At 40.4% G+C, this 11,627-nt stretch overlaps 1 protein-coding gene across 13 annotated transcripts; it reads right to left on the bottom strand.

Moving 5' to 3' along the window:
• Positions 1-3,591: 3,591 nt before the first annotated feature.
• Positions 3,592-11,579, bottom strand: LOC110490388 (transcription initiation factor TFIID subunit 12). Of its 13 annotated transcripts, none has more exons than XM_090200496.1 (6): positions 11,402-11,579; positions 10,039-10,272; positions 9,532-9,609; positions 9,286-9,400; positions 8,276-8,364; positions 3,592-4,442 (listed from the first exon to the last, which is right to left on the bottom strand). In XM_090200496.1, exons 2-6 carry the CDS (start codon positions 10,210-10,212, stop codon positions 4,407-4,409), a joined length of 492 nt encoding a protein of 163 aa, XP_090056622.1. In that variant the 5' UTR covers positions 10,213-10,272; positions 11,402-11,579; the 3' UTR covers positions 3,592-4,406. The 13 variants fall into 13 exon arrangements, with proteins under 13 accessions (XP_090056622.1, XP_090056650.1, XP_021419463.1 ...); XM_090200524.1 differs by having other exon boundaries at positions 11,467-11,579; XM_021563788.3 differs by having other exon boundaries at positions 3,592-4,299; positions 11,402-11,575.
• Between the last annotated feature and the right edge of the window lie 48 nt (positions 11,580-11,627).

Raw genomic sequence — 11,627 nt, 5'->3', positions numbered from 1 at the left:
ACACATTTGCATGCATTTTGTATTTTATTTTGCATTGTATCATGTATTCAGGTATTCCCCAGGGGTACACGCAATGTCGTCGGGGGGAAAACAAAATAAAATGTGATTCACATTTTGTTTTTTGAGCGAGAATTAAGACGACTATCGAGTAGTAAGACATGTATAAAAGCAACAGATACCATTAATAAGAAGGGTCTAGAAGCGTCTTATATGGTGAGCTACCGAGTGGCTAGGACAGGCAAGCCCATACTATTGTGGAGGACATAATTATTCCTGCTGCCGCGGGTATGGCTGGGAAAATGCTGGGGAAAAGGCCCAAAAAACTATACAGACAATCCTTCATCAAACACCACTGTTTCACGACGCGTCAGCTTTGCATACAAGTCAGTGACTTCTATGCGTTACAGCTGGATGAGTTAAAAGACGGGCCTGGCACAGCTCCTGGTATATGTCCATTAATAATTATGGAAGACATCCTCTTCTGGAAACCAGGACAACAGGATATTTTGTAAGTATTGGACAGCTTTGTAATATCAAATGGACTTTGGTGGTCACGATATGTTGGTATCTGTACTGATGGCGCAAAATCCATGACAGGGAGACATAGTGGAGTGGTAACGCACGCACAAGCAGTTGCTCCCGATGGCACTTGGGTACACTGCAGCATCTACCGAGAGGCTCTTGCTGCCAAGGAAATGCCTGACAGCTTGAAAGATGTTTTGGACACTACAGTTACAATGGTTAACTTTGTTAAAGCAAGGCCCCTGATGAACTCTCGTGTATTTTCTGCACTATGCAATGATATGGGGAGTGACCATGTAACGCTTTTACAACATACAGAAGTGCGCTGGTTATCAAGGGGCAAAGTATTGACACATTTTTTAAATTGAGACGAGCTTAAAGTTTTGTTTACTGACCATCATTTTCACTTGTCTGACCGCTTGCATGATGACGAGTTTCTCATATGACTGGCCTATCTGGGTGATGTTTTTTCTTGCCTGAATGATCAGAAGCCATTGTCAGATTATGGATAGGGCTGGCTCAAGAGTTTCTTGCATTGACCAATTGCGCTGTTAAGACACTGATGCCCTTTGTAACTACGTACCGATGTGAGAGTGTATACTCGGCCCTCACTAGCATGAAAACGAAATATAGGCACAGACTGTGTGTGGAAAATTATTTAAGACTGAGACTCTCCAATACAACATTGCGAGAGTTATGTGCATCCTTTCAAGCACACCCTTTTCATTAACCTGTGGAGTTATTCACAATTTTCAATGAACAAATAAGGTTTTATATGTAAGATGGCTAAATAAAGAGCAGAATTATTGATTATTATTTGTGCCCTGGTCCAAAAAGGGCTTTTACTCACTTACCACGAGCCGGGTTGTGACAAACTCATTCTTATGTTTAATAAATGTATTGTATAGTATGTGTGTGGCAGGCTTACAATGATGGCAAAAAACAACATTTGAGAGTGTGCTGACCCTGGTGCTAGCTGTACGCAGCTGAAGGTTGAATGTTTGAAGGGCTAGGGGACTATAAAAAGTTTGGGAACCACTGATGTATGTGATATGTGGTTCTCGCATGGCTATCTTAAGATGAATGCACTAGTTGTGGGTCACGCTGCCAGCATCTGCTGAATGGCTCAATGGCAATGTAAATGTAGTGATAAATATGTACAGCTGAAGTTGGAACTTTACATACACCTTAGCCAAATACATTTAAACTCAGTTTTTCACAAATTTTCACAATTGTATTTCTTTCATCACATTCCCAGTGGGTCAGAAGTTTACATACACTCAATTAGTATTTGGTAGTATTGCCTTTAAATGGTTTAACTTGGGTCAAACATTTCGGACAGCCTTCCACAAGCTTCCAACAACAAGTTGGGTGAATTTTGGCCCATTCCTCCTGACAGAGCTGGTGTAACTGAGTCAGGTTTGTAGGCCTCCTTGCTCGAACACTCTTTTTCAGATCTGCTAACAAATTTTCTATAGGATTGAGTTCAGGGCTTTGTTATGGCCACTCCAATACCTTGACTTTGTTGTCCTTAAGCCCTTTGGCCACAACTTTGGAAGTATGCTTGGAGTCATTGTCCATTTGGAAGACACATTTTCAACCAAGCTTTAACTTGACGGTGTTGCTTCAATCCACATAATTTCCCTCCCTCATGAGGCCATCTATTTTGTGAAGTGCACCAGTCCCTCCTGCAGCAAAGCAGGAGGGACTGGTGCAGCAAAACAACATGATGCCGCCACCTCCGTGCTTCATGGTTGTGATGGTGTTCTTTGGCTTGAAAGCCTCTCTTCTTTTCCTCCAAACATAACGATGGTCATTATGGTCAAGCAGTTTCATTTTTGTTTCATCAGACCAGAGGACATGTCTTGTCCCCATGTGCAGTTGCAAACCATAGTCTTGCTTTTTTTATGGCGGTTTTGGAGCAGTGGCTTCTTCCTTGCTGAGCGGCCTCTCAGGTTATATCGATATAGGACTCGTTTTACTGTGGATATAGATACTTTTGTACCGGTTTCCTCCAGTATCTTCACAAGGTCCTTTGCTGTTGTTCTGGGATTGATTTGCACTTTTCACACCAAAGTGCGTTCATCTCTAGGAGACAGAATGCGTCTCTTTCCTGAGCGGTATGACAGCTGCGTGGTTCCATGGTGTTTATACTTGCGTACTATTGTTTGTACAGCTGAACATGGTACCTTCAGGCATTTGGAAATTGCTCCCAAGGATGAACCAGACTTGTGGAGGTCTACAATTTATTTTGCGGTCTTGGCTGATTTCTTTTGATTTTCCCCTGATGTCAAGCAAAGAGGCACTGAGTTAGAAGGTAGGCCTTGAAATACATCCACATGTACACTTCCAATTGACTCAAATTATGTCAATTAGCCTATCAGAAGCTTCTAAAGCCATGACATCATTTTCAGGAATTTTCCAAGCTGTTTAAAAAAGGCAGTCAACTTAGTGTATGTAAACTTCTGACCACTGGAATTGTGATACAGTGAATTCTAAGTGAAATAATCTGTCTGTAAACAGAAAAATTTGGAAAAATGACTTGTGTCATGCACAAAACCGACTTGCCAAAGCTATAGTTTGTTAACAAGAAATTTGTGGAGTGGTTGAAAAACGAGTTTTAATGACTCCAACCTAAGTGTATGTAAACTTCCGACTTCAACTGTATGCCATGTCACAATGCTGCCCTTGAAAAACTGACTGCCATCTTGGACAAAAGATTATGATCTTGACTTGAGGCCCTTCACCGGATGAGAAGAAATGTTACAAGATGGGCATTACCAATTGTGCCAACTTGTCAGAACATGGACATAACAGATGTAAAATTCTTTGCAAGTGTGTGAACAGGGAATTTTCTGAAGGAGGTCATTAGTTTGTCCTCCAGAATTGAGAAACTCTACACCAGTGGTATTACAGTTATGAAAATGTAGTCAAATCTCTTTACCCTGAATAGTGATATACTGATGTAATCCATTTATATAGAAAGTGAACTCTGAAAAACTCAAGTTTACAACAAATGAGAAAGAACATGACTGAACAGTGAAATAAACACACAAATTAAATGCCAAGTGAAATATGAATCTTATTTATGGAATAAAAATAACAGGTTTAACTAAAACACTGCCAATATAAAGTAAAACAAATGTTACAGCTTCCCCACACATCCCCAAATAAGGACCATTACCTAACCACATCTCACTGCAGTCTGGCGACACAAGACATACTTCACATACTTATTATTTTTTGAATAATAGTCAGTCATTTGTTGTTAATTGTTGACATCTTATGAAAAACAATGTCCTGGGTACATTTCTAATGAACTGTGGAGATGACATCAGATCCCTACACCACACAAAAACATTGTGCCATGACAGTATCCTGGAAACCAACTAAATGCAAATGGTGTATATTTCTGATGTTAGATGAAGGGGGTTTGTTTGTGTGACAAAAACTAAACACACAACAGCAAACACATGCCAGACAAAATAAAATAAAATAAAAAAAAAGTTTTTAAATTTTTTTTTGGGAAAGAGTATGGAAGACACCACCATATTGAAGATGTGCGTGTTTGGTGGTTACCCCCTTAACAAAAAAGTAAAGTTGAACAGATAATTCCAAAAACAAAACACTGTCCCAAAACAACACTCCATACCAGAGTGTACATTTACACTGAATGAGGAATGTGTGATTTTGGCCAGTCTGTGGTGAAAAGCATTAAAACGGACTGAAGATCAAAATACTTGTGTGATGATGGAGCTGACAAATCACACACAAAACCTGGGGAAGATGAAGACATGGGTGAAACAATGTCCCCCATTATTAGAAATACACAGAGAAAAGACAAAAAGCACAGAGTGTTTGTGCGAGGCTGGTTCCAGGTCTTGCTACTTTTTGGTTGTTTTGCGGATCAATGCCATTCTCTGGATGAGACAAATGAAAAACATGCTCAATCACTACTGCATTTAGGTCATTTTTTCGTAGACATTCTTATCCAGAGCACCTTACAGTCAGTGCATTCAACTAAGGTTGGTAAGACAACCACATATCAGTCCCATATTAAATTATGGAAATTATTTTCAATACTTCCTAAACAAACAATACACCAAAATAATAATTATATAATACATGTACAGTGCTGTGAAACAGTATTTGCCCCCTTTCTAATTCTCTCTACTTTTGCATATTTTTGATACTGAATGTTATATCTTCAACCAGAACCTAATATTAGACAAATGGAACCTGAGTGAACAAATAACACAACAATTACATACTCATTTCCAGTGGTGTAAAGTACTTAAGTAAAAATACTTTAAAGTACTACTTAATTAGCTTTTGGGGCATCTGTACTTTAATATTCACTACATTCCTAAAGAAAATAATGTACTTTTACTCCATACATTTTCCCTGACACCCTAAAAGTACACGTTATATTTTGAATGCTTAGCAGGACAGGAAAATTGTCAAATTCACACACTTTCACAAATTCACACACACATCAAGAGAACATTCCTGGTCTGATCTGGCGGGCTCACTAAACACAAATGCTTCATTTGTAAAGATGTCTAGCCCACTCTTCCATGCAGAACTGCTTTATTATAGCAACACATGGGTTTTCAAGCATGAACTGCTCATTTCAAGTCCTGCCACAACATCAATTGGGATTAGGTCTGGACTTTGACTAGGCCATTCCAAAACTTCAAATGGGCTGCTTTTTGGCCATTTTCATGTCGACTTGATTGTGTGTTTTGGATCATTATCTTGCTGCATGACTCAGCGGTTCCTTCTAGGGCTGGGTGATATGGCCAAAATCTCATATCCCGATATAGGTAATTTCATATCCTGATAACGATATATATAACAATATGGCACATTTGCTGTAAATTCAATGAATAAATAGTTTATATAAAATTACCACATGTAAAGGCCTATTTCTTATTACATTTTGAATTATACTCAACAAATAAAAGGTACTTACTCATATTTGATTATTTCTCCTTTTCTTTAGAACTCTCTCCAGAAGTTCAGTGAGGATCTCTGAATGATCCAATGTTGACCTAAATGACTAATGATGATAAATACAATCCACCTGTGTGTAATCAAGTCTCCGTATAAATGCACCTGCACTGTGATAGTCTCAGAGGTCCGTTAAAAGCACAGAGAGCATCATGAAGAACAAGGAACACACCAGGCAGGTCCGAGATACTGTTGTGAAGAAGTTTTAAAGCCGGATTTGGATACAAAAATATTTCCCAAGCTTTAAACATCCCAAGGAGCACTGTGCAAGCGATAATATTGAAATGGAAGGAGTATCAGACCACTGCAAATCTACCAAGACCTGGCTGTCCATCTAAACTTTCAGCTCATACAAGGAGAAGACTGATCAGAGATGCAGCCAAGAGGCCCATGATCACTCTGGATGAACTGCAGAGATCTACAGCTGAGGTGGGAGACTCTGTCCATAGGACAACAATCAGTCGTATATTGCACAAATCTGGCCTTTATGGAAGAGTGGCAAGAAAGCCATTTCTTAAAGATATCCATAAAAAGTGTCGGTTAAAGTTTGCCACAAGCCACCTGGGAGACACACCAAACATGTGGAAGAAGGTGCTCTGGTCAGATGAAACCAGAATTGAACTTTTTGGCAACAATGCAAAATGTTATGTTTGGCGTAAAAGCAACACAGCTGAACACACCATCCCCACTGTCAAACATGGTGGTGGCAGCATCATGGTTTGGGCCTGCTTTTCTTCAGCAGGGACAGGGAAGATGGTTAAAATTGATGGGAAGATGGATGGAGCCAAATACAGGACCATTCTGGAAGAAAACCTGATGGAGTCTGCAAAAGACCTGAGACTGGGACGGAGATTTGTCTTCCAACAAGACAATGATCCAAAACATAAAGCAAAATCTACAATGGAATGGTTCAAAAATAAACATATCCAGGTGTTAGAATGGCCAAGTCAAAGTCCAGACCTGAATCCAATCAAGAATCTGTGGAAATAACTGAAAAGTGCTGTTCACAAATGCTCTCCATCCAACCTCACTGAGCTCGAGCTGTTTTGCAAGGAGGAATGGGAAAAAATGTCAGTCTCTCGATGTGCAAAACTGATAGAGACATACCCCAAGCGATTTACAGTTGTAATCGCAGCAAAAGGTGGCGCTACAAAGTATTAACTTAAGGGGGCTGAATAATTTTGCACGCCCAATTTGTCAGTTTTTGATTTGTTAAAAAAAGTTTGAAATATCGTTCCACTTCATGATTGTGTCCCACTTGTTGTTGATTCTTCACAAAAAAATACAGTTTTATATCTTTATGTTTGAAGCCTGAAATGTGGCAAAAGGTCGCAAAGTTTGAGGGGGCCGAATACTTTCGCAAGGCACTGTATATATATATATATATTTATTTATTTGGGGGCTTGCCTGTTTTGCATGTTATTTTGGCATTAATGTGTGTGACACACACATATCAATTTGCATTTGGTACCTTGGTCGAGTGTTAGCACCAACTCACGAAACCCCTGTTTCTCGACCGTGTAAATTGGGGCCATGCCTTTGCAGATGTAAGTTGTAATGGCAGCTGTTATCTCCTTCCATCTTCGTGAATCTTTGGCATTTGGTGTGCCGCGGGCAAAAGACTCTTGTGAGTCGGGGGTTTGTGTTGAGCACTCGACTCTACTTTTTTGAGTCTCATCTATAGACTCTCTCCGTACTGTTTCACAGAGGTTAGTGGTGTTTGAGCCTGTTGTCGGGACCGTCCTTCGGCATATTTTGCACATGACGTTTTTTTTGTCCGTGTCAGACTTTTCATACCCAAACCACGTGCATGCGACCAAAGAAGCCCCTCTTTTAGGTAGGAGGTCCTTGCTCGGTGTCACGTTCACTCTCCTCTGTTTGTGTTGCAAATTTCCCCGTGTGGAAGAAAGCAAAGCGTCGTCCAATTGACGACAAATATTGCCGTAAAGAGTGATTTGCGACACAACAAAATAAATGATAGAAAACCGTCTATCGTTTCATATTATGCTCTATTGTCACACAATATATATATCGTCATATCGCCCAGCCCGAGTTCCTTCTATTAAGGCAAGTCGTCTAGGTCCTGAGGTGCCAAAGCATCCTAAAACTATCACACTACCACCCACCACCATGCTTGACCATTGTTAGAAGGTTCTTACTGTGTAACTGGTTGTGCCACCTTTAGCTGAATGGCTGCAACCAAATTTAATCTGCAAAGTTCTCAAGTTTGCCAAAAAGCTCCTGGATGATCATCAATACTCTTAGAAGAATGTTCTTTGGGTGACATCGGTCCTATTATGCCTGGTGAAAACCAAACACTTGATTCATTCTTCTAAGAGTCTTGATGATCATCCAGGTGCTTTTTGGCAAACTTGAGTAAACTTTTCCGATGAAATTTGGTTGCAGTCATTCAGCTAAAGGTGGCACAACCAGTTATTGAGTGTAAGGGGGCAATTACTTTTTCACACAGGGGAATTGGGTGTTGCATAACTTTGTTAATTAATAAAATAAGTACATTTTTCTTTGTTACTTGTAAACTCAGGTTCCCTTTATCTAATATTGGGTTTTGGTTGAAAATCTGATAACAATCAGTATCAAAAATATTGAAAAATAGAAAAACTCAGAAATGGGGAAAATACTTTCACAGCACTGTTCATTTAAATTATTGAACGTTTAGCACAATTCATTAGTATAAATGTGAACCCTGGGTGTGATTAAGATGAAAGAGTGACAAACAAACCTGTTTGTGGGCCTCTGTGGTACAAGCCTTCTTATACGGCCGAATCTCATCTGAACCATAGCCAGGAATCCACATGTTCCATTGGCGCTCTGTTGAGTGGCAGACAACATAGGGAGTGAGAATAAAAATCCAGGAGAAAATACACTCAATAGGAAATGGTCCATTAACTTCATCCACCTTTTATATGCATATCTTTAAAACTCAAAACTGCACTCAAGACTCTGTTCATTTTTGCCATTGAAAATTAATAATTCCAGTAATGGAGACAAACACTGTCACAATAGCTGCCAGGACTCTACGGTGCGACTATTTTACTCACATATGCACCTGGAATTTTTATTGAGAAGCACCAGTGGACCTAGAAAAATGAAGGATTCTATCGTTATTACCGCTAATATTGTGATCCTAAATTTCTTTGTGTGCGCCAACATTTCTCAAAAATGTTCAGCATATAGCCCTGACTCCAGCAGCTGCTCCAACCATTTTTTTCCTTCACCTTTATTTAACCAGGTAGGCTAGTTGAGAACAAGTTCTCATTTACAACTGCGACCTGACCAAGATAAAGCAAAGCAGTGCGACACAAACAACAACACAGAGTTACACATGGAATAAACAAACAGTCAATAATACAATAGAAAAAGTCTATATACAGTGAGTGCAAATGAGGTAAGATAAGGGAAGTGAGGCAATAAATAGGCCATAGGGACGAAATAATTACAATATAGCAATTAAACACTGAGTTGATAGATGTGCAGAAGGTACTTGCATTTAAGAGCAGTTGGAGGCAACGGAAGAAGAGTTGTATGGCATTGAAGCTCGTCTAGATGTTAGTTAACAGTGTCCAAAGAAGGGCCAGAAGTATACAGAATGGTGTCGTCTGCGTACAGGTGGATCAGTGAATCACCAGCAACAATGACCGACATCATTGATGTATGCAGAGAAAAGAGTCGGCCCGAGAATTGAACCCTGTGGCACCCCATCAACCAGTATTAGCCTGTACTTTTACTCACCCAGGTGTAGCTGGACGTCCTTCACTTCTAAGGTGTTGGATTTGCGATGGCGGGCCAGCTGACAGGCAGCCGTCACCACACTGTCAATGAAGTCATCTGCAATCTGTAGCAGCATCTGAGAGGAAGACAGATGGGGGACCTCAGGTGACAAGTGATGAGGCTCCTAAACATTGCATGCACTAGTCTTTGCATTGTGGTTTGGGACGCCATCTTCAGTGAAAGACACTTCTGAGCTAGGAAGCATACCTCCTCCACATCCTCATCGAGCTGCTCATTGGGGTCAATCTCTCTTACGAGGTCCTGCAGCTTCTTTTTACTCAACACCTGAGTGGAGGGCAAACAGGTTGTTCGTCATAGTCAATGGTGCACTCGAAGCAGTCAAGCAGAGTGGCTACACGCTCATTGTACACCCTGAAACTTGGCATCTGGCAAGGGAGATGAATATAGAAGACATGTTTTTACAGAATCAACCTGCACATGAAACTGAAGGATTGGCGTCAATGTATGTAAAGCCAAGTAGTAATTGTACGTTACAGTTATAGTGAATTCTTTGAACAATTCTATTTAAAACCGTCACCCAGCAAGAGGTATACTCTTGCATGGTCATGCTTATTAGCCACCAAATGGAAGAATCCGAACTGAAACAGGGAGGGACTTCCTGTCCAATAAGAAAGATACATTTTCATTTTCTGTCGCAAAACTTTTTACAGCATGCCCCAGGTAGGTGATGAGGAAATGGATAAGAGGAATCACCTGACTTCCTTCTGGGCTGATTCTGCCGGCAGGGCCAGGTGTGCCCATCACCTTCCCTGGAACGGCGGCGGTGTTGCAATTGGCCATGCTGGTGGCGAGAGGTAGTGTTGAGGAGGCCTCGGCTTTCACGGTGAAGAAGTTGGAGTGGTTGGACAGTGGGTGGCACTGGGTCATAATCTGCCAGACGGTGGGGCCTCTCTCTGGGTCTGCACTGTCGTCGTAAGGACCGTGAAACTGGAATCAAAAGGGAAAAGTGTGAGAAAAAAAGCTCCTTGCGCCCTCAATCAACAAGCACACAGAATACCAGGGTGCGGATAGACTGGTAGATGGGATATGACTAGGGCCTTATAAAATCTGCGTTGTGGAGAACACCTGCATTAAAGGGTAACTCCACCCCAAAACCCACATTTCTTCTATTTTTCCCCAGACCTCAAAAGTTGTCTCCTGATGTAGTTAATATTGTAGTCCACAACAATGCTTTAAGTGTGATTTTGAGCATGAAAACCTGAAAAACAAACATAATTTGGGAAAAAAATTCTACAGATCTTAAAACCTAGTCATATCATATCACATCTAGGCAGTTATCCATTTAAATGTCAGACTAGCTAACTAAAACCTAGGTTACAAAACCTGGCATGATATTTATATGGATATTTACTGGGTAGTTAAAAAAACAAATATCACACATTGCGGCTGGCAAACCAGTAAACATTACACCGTCTGTCAGTCTTACATTATTGCGTATGGGCATATCAACACTCACGTGACAGCTATGTTAGCTAGCAGGCTATGTTTGTTGACTAGCTAGCCGGCCGACATGTTAACTGGATAAATATTTATTAAGCACATGTTGATTGTATGATATCGTGAGACAAGCGTTGAGTTTAACTAAAGGAATCCGTAATCATGTTGAAAAACTAAAATGCATCACAACCACAGCTAATTTCAGTTAACGTCAGTTAGTTAGCAGGCTAACATGGTTTAACTAGGTAACGTTACAGATTTAGCAAATATTCAGCTTGAAGACACAACGGCCACATTTACCATGGAATGGTCCAAGCAAGCGTATTTACATATAGTAAATAAATACCTTAATAGCCAGCTAGATACCTGCTAACACGACATGGGGAGGATCTCAATTGCAGACGTCATCTATCTTTGCCTCCTTCTCAAAAACCTATTGGAGGAGAGGGTCCGAAGCGCGGGACCTCTGGCTTTCTCATCCAATGTGTTTTTGAGAAGGAGAGAGGACGCGAGCAGTAAATAACTGAGCTCTTCCCATAATCATTACGCTGTGAAGCTAGCTGGTAAAATGTACAAGTAATCTCTCATAGACATATATACATATGTTTTGAATACTTACCTGACAAAACAAACACTATCTCCCCATGTTTTAAACTAGTTAATTTAAGTCCACACAACACAAACCTGTCTATGGCAAGAAATTCCGATTTTTTTTCTTATCTTCCTATTTTAATAACTATTTCTGGTACACCCAAATAGACGTACTCCTCCCCCCAGTGTCTGATGAGGGAAATGTTGCACAATTATAATTTAACACATTTATGAAGATTTTACACTATTGTGGA

Source organism: Oncorhynchus mykiss, chromosome 2 (genome assembly GCF_057628025.1).
Source record: "Oncorhynchus mykiss isolate SJ-2025 chromosome 2, ASM5762802v1, whole genome shotgun sequence".
NCBI lineage: Eukaryota > Metazoa > Chordata > Actinopteri > Salmoniformes > Salmonidae > Oncorhynchus > Oncorhynchus mykiss.
Note: the sequence above shows the minus strand (reverse complement) of the source record. Positions and strands in the feature narration are given on the sequence as shown.